Raw genomic sequence first — 5,351 nt, forward strand, 5'->3', positions numbered from 1 at the left:
TATATAATATTATATAAGTATGTGTGATTTTTCAGGAAGATTTTTTTTTTTTTTTTATGTTTATAAAATGTTATTGGTTTAAATTATTGCTTATCCTTTTATCTTAATTTTGAGCACCTTGATTATCAATGTTGGAGGTCGCATTGAGTCTTTTGAATGGTAAATAAGTTTATGAGCTAGTCATCAACCGATTATAATTGATTCATTTAAGCTAAGCTCGCTCTCATTATTAGCAACCTATTAGATCTTTTACAGGGCAAGGTTTATGGGCTACTGATTAACCCAAACTACTTAATAACACTAGTTCAACTGATAACTATAACACGACTTTAGCTTTCCTGCCCTGGAGGTATTTTTATTAGGCACCTGAAACCGAAACACATAATTGCAGGTATCCATCAACAGAATATTGCAAACCCTCTAACCTGATGCCTAAATACAATAAAACAACTTCTCGAGAAACAGAGAAAAACAACACAAGGTGCTTGAAGATGATAAACAACAAACAGAGTCACGAATATACAGGTGAAAATCAATTCAAGAGTTTTCTAATGGACGGAAAAATAGAGATATCTGAACAAAGCCAGGGCGCCGTTCTGGGATACAGAACCTTCAATTCAAAACCTGCAAACGGACAAGGTTACAAGAACCTATCAAACTCTTTCACGGCCTTTTTCTAAACACAAGTTTGCCTTACATAAGCCAGAACACCCTTCCAAAAGACACCAACAGAAGTAGAACAGAAAATAAGAGGAGAATTAATTACAACTATGGCACCCCCTCTCAAACAACTAAAAATATTAGCTCCGGCATCAGCGTCTCTTTACATTTGCATAATTAAGCTGAATGTCACTAAAATTACTCATTTGTTTCATCTCCAGGAAAGTGGGTATTCTTTTACTGATTTGTTCATGTTTTTTTCTTAGTGTTTTATAAATGCTTATTATGTTAGTTATTATTGTCGTTTAAAAAGTTTAGGATCACACGGTTAGCTTCTTCCACAATTTATCATACTTGAGATATTATATAATGGCTGGACTAATGGTTTTCACGAAATTTTGAATTTTGAATCACGAGGTTTCCTTTGTGCCATTCACGTATCACAGCTTCTCTGAAACTGTTCTAGTTTGTCACTTGCTTGTAATGTTTTAAGCTTGCATATCCTTTTATCCTTGCTGCTTGAAGTATCTGGTCGAATTAAAGCCAAGTAAGCTACAAATTCCAGAGCATTGAGCTCAAGTGACTATCAATTGATTGGTCCGTAGGGAATGTGGAGATCTCACTTTGATTTGCTTAATACTTAAATTATCGATGCATATTTTTTTCTTAGTTTATATTTTTGGAATTTTTTATTGATTTAATGATTTAATATTATCTATGGCGCACTCTTTTTTTAAAAAAGAAATAGTAATTTATCGAGTTATTTTCTTTAACTTTTGCTTTCTTTTCTGCTATATACATTTTATTTTGGATGGCTAAGCCTTGTTCTAGAAGTGATGTTTTATTTGTTTCTTACTTCTTTATCTATTGGATTATTTCTTTGCTGAATTTTATTGCCTTTTCATTTATCTTGTGTGCCTGTTCTGATCTGATTACGTTTTAAATTTTCATTGCTATGTGAAAGCTTTTAGGCTTATGCTCTTGAAGCTAAAAAATATTAGCTTTGTTACCTTGCTATAGTAAAGTGATATGCTATCTAGCATAGCAATTTGCCCTTATTCGTCACTCGTACTTTGTGCTAGAGCAATTAATGTCCTTGTCACTGTTATGTGCCTTTGTTGTAAAGAATTTTGAGGGACAAAATTTCAATTTTTTTGCTAACTTCATAGTTTGCACAAGAACAGCTTCTTCCTGAAGTGAAGCTGCTAAATATTTTTTTTCTGCAATTGCTGCTATAGGGCCATTATGGGCTAATATTCTGTTAAACCGGCTAGTTTCTTGCGATGGTAACAAAGTAAGAAACAGACATGCTAATTTGGCACAGTGTGCAAATATTGTGCATAATTTTCTTCTGGATAAGAATGATAGTTTACATTGTTTTTCTTCTAAGATATTCCAAGAACAATTGCATTATTGATTAGTGTCTGTTTTTTTTTTATTATTATTATTTTCCATAGTTTGGAAAGTAATGAGCTCTAGGATATTTACACAGACGTTGACTAGAGCAAGTGTTTGAAGTACTGCATTTCTAGACACCTTCATTAGTTTTATAATTTTATATATGTTCATGATCTATCTTATGTTTGGGGTTAATTTTCACGGGAAGATAAAACCAGAATTTTATGTAGAAGACAAAATGAATGTTTTTATTGGACAAAATTGTGTCCTGTGCTATCTTTTTTATCCTTCGGATTATAAATCGCCTGGCTGCTTGCATGCTTGTCATAGCTTAGTTCTTAACCAGCACAAATGACTCATTGGAACATGGTTCCATTGACCCTGACTTAAAGTTTTCGGAAATCATTAACAAGTCGGTTGTATTATTTGTTCTTTTGAGTTTTCCGCATTGTCCGTCCATACTTTAATGACCTTCAGGTATAGGGCACGATCAGTTTAATTCTTATGAACTACAGTAAATTCAAGTTTATGTTTTCTTCTTTTATGGAATGCATACAGAAGTTTTGCAATTGTAATTTTCTCGCTAATAATAGGCCATGTATATGATATGCTTTCTAAGAGTTTACTTCGACCAAAACTTAGGTGGTATAGTTGCGCTTGGCAAGTTCGATGCTCTTCATTTGGGTCATCGGGAACTAGTGATACAAGCATCAAAGGCTGGGATTCCTTTTCTGCTTTCTTTTGTTGGAATTGCAGAAGTGCTTGGTTGGGAAACCAGGTATGTTACTGAACTGTTGGATACCTTTCCATTAAGCTAGCTACAAATTTCTTTTTTTTAATATATAAAATCTGAACTATTATTTTCTCATGGAACTGAACGTATAATGTACCATGTTTGAATCACATTTTTTGTCTTAGGAATGTTGCCTTTTATGGCTAGTGATTCCTGTTTATTATTTCTCCTTTTATAAAGAGAAGATCATCCTATTGGCTAAGCACAGAATCCTCCTTGTTTCAATTCTGGCAGGCTTGCTCGCTCTCATCGCTCGTCGCCACCTTAGTTGCCTGCTCGCCTTTCCCACATGCTTGCATTTGCATTACTTTTGTATGTTTGCTCTGGCTATATCTCCTTGCTATCACGCTCATGACACTCGCCGGCATTGTTCGAGCTACTCATGTGCTTATGCATCTATGATCCTATGAAAGTTCTGGTTTTATATATATATATAAATGCATAAGAATTGTGTGGTATGTAACTTCCCCTGTCTATTTTGTCATAATTGTGATCATTTAAATTTATTTCGAAAACAGGCCTCCAATAGTTGCAAAATGTGATCGGAAACGAGTTCTCTCTTCTTGGGCTCCTTATTGCAGTAACATAGTTCCCTTAGAGTATCATATTGATTTTGCAAAAGTAAGGCATCTGACTCCCAGACAATTCGTTGAAAGGTTATCCAAAGAGCTCAGAGTAGGTGGTGTTGTTGCAGGTATCAGCTTTCTTTCAGTAATTTCAAAATTTTGTTCCCCTTATTTTTATTCTTCCATCAATTGCAAACACTCTATTGCCATGGCAGGTGCAAATTATAGATTTGGATATAAAGCCTCTGGCGATGCAAAAGATCTTGTAAGATTATGCAACGAATACGGTTTATCTGCGTATATCGTAGGTTCCGTGATGGACAAGACCCAGCAATGTTTTCAAAATGGAGGAAGTGTTGCCTCTAATTCTAGTGACCGAGGACAAGTCTCCTCTACTCGTGTTCGCAATGCTCTTGCCGCTCGTGATATGCCATATGTTGCAGAACTTTTAGGGAGGAAACATCGACTCGTGCTGATGCTGACGAAACAAATATGTCAGTTTGCAAAGAGCACCATAATTGCTCCTAAATCCTGCATGCTAAACCAGCCACCTGGTGATGGTGAATTCAACAACTGCACTCTCCTATTAGATGATGTCAGTGTTGGCCTGTGCAGGTTAGTCATTGATTCCCACAACATCAAAATTGATATGGATTGTAGAATTTTTTCGGCAATCGATGTAGTTCAAGATCGCCGATGCATCGCCATCGAATTTTGATGACCATAGCTAATTCACTCATTTGAAATTATTATTTGCAGTGGATCTCATTGATTTCACAAGTCTGTTTAAACAAAAGATGTATATATTAGGAAAAGGATTGGTGGTGGATTGCACTGCTAAGCAACTTAACATTAAGGCTTATTATGCTATTTATTTTTGTAATTAGAATATGACAATCTTATATTACCTCCTGAATCTTCTCTTTACTGTGATGTGCTTTGATAACTGGAGTTATTTATTTATTTATTTTTGGGAAATAAATATTACATTTAATTCAATCTATTTATATTTTATAGTAGTTGGGCTTTTATAAGAAAAACCTATATGGGTGTATCCCACTCTAGATCATTTGGTGTGGGCATTCTTGTCATAAAAAAGATACTCTCATTTTTCTATCCATGCTTAAGATTGATATTAATATTTTTTTTCTTATTTTTAATTTTAATATAATATGATAAAAATAAAAATATACCGTAAAAAAGCAAAGTGAATACGATCTGAAATAAGTGTATAATCATTTTATTATCAATATTATAATTATTTTATTAAATGTTATAATATGAAGTAAATATTTTAGGAAGTTGTGATGTGATACGAATGAGAGAATTAAATTTTGATAATTAACTCGAAATCAAAAATAAATATTGATAATGTAATTACTTTCTTGAATTTTGGGTGTTTAACTCTTATAAATAGAATGACCAGATTCAAATGCACCCTGAACTTATCATTTTCTCCACATATCATGGTATTTAAAATTTTATTTTGAAAGCTATGAGATTTTCATTATCAAGACCATGCAAATAAGTTTGTGATGATCAGAAATCATTTTTACGTAAAATTTATTTTCTTTAGCTTTTCATGTATGAAAATTAGTCCCACATAATTTTTTTCGTCAGATCGTCATATTTCAAACGAACTGTGAAAGTGCGTTCAGATCATCAAAGTCTATAATCAAATTAGACTTTGTTTGGTGGTCTATCGAGATTACGATAATTTAGATGATAAATAATGATAATCATAACAATAATCAGATGAGCTAATTCATGATTATGGCTTTTTTTGATGGCCTTGCTACTCTCCAAGCCACTTCCTCTTTGGGTATCCAGCTCTAGGGGTTCCTGATGTATGTTGCTGACAATTTGCAGGTAGCAAGCATGTAATTGCTCCAAGTCCTCTTGATGCTTATTATATCTTCATCACTAGGGAATTT

General features: G+C 33.6%; 1 protein-coding gene across 2 annotated transcripts in view; it reads left to right on the forward strand.

Annotated features, from left to right (window-relative positions):
* Positions 1-4,349, forward strand: part of LOC110030731 (FAD synthetase, chloroplastic-like) — a 35,253-nt gene extending 30,904 nt beyond the window's left edge. For both annotated transcript variants that reach the window (XM_020733620.1, XM_020733621.1), the window contains exons 3-5: positions 2,701-2,836; positions 3,370-3,545; positions 3,633-4,349. In XM_020733620.1, the coding sequence (XP_020589279.1) occupies positions 2,701-2,836; positions 3,370-3,545; positions 3,633-4,135 (815 nt within the window). In that variant the 3' untranslated portion in view covers positions 4,136-4,349. The remainder of the gene's footprint in view (positions 1-2,700; positions 2,837-3,369; positions 3,546-3,632) is intronic.
* The last annotated feature ends 1,002 nt before the right edge of the window (positions 4,350-5,351 follow it).

The sequence above is a fragment of the Phalaenopsis equestris genome, unplaced genomic scaffold (assembly GCF_001263595.1).
Source record: "Phalaenopsis equestris unplaced genomic scaffold, ASM126359v1 Scaffold000755, whole genome shotgun sequence".
Lineage (NCBI taxonomy): Eukaryota > Viridiplantae > Streptophyta > Magnoliopsida > Asparagales > Orchidaceae > Phalaenopsis > Phalaenopsis equestris.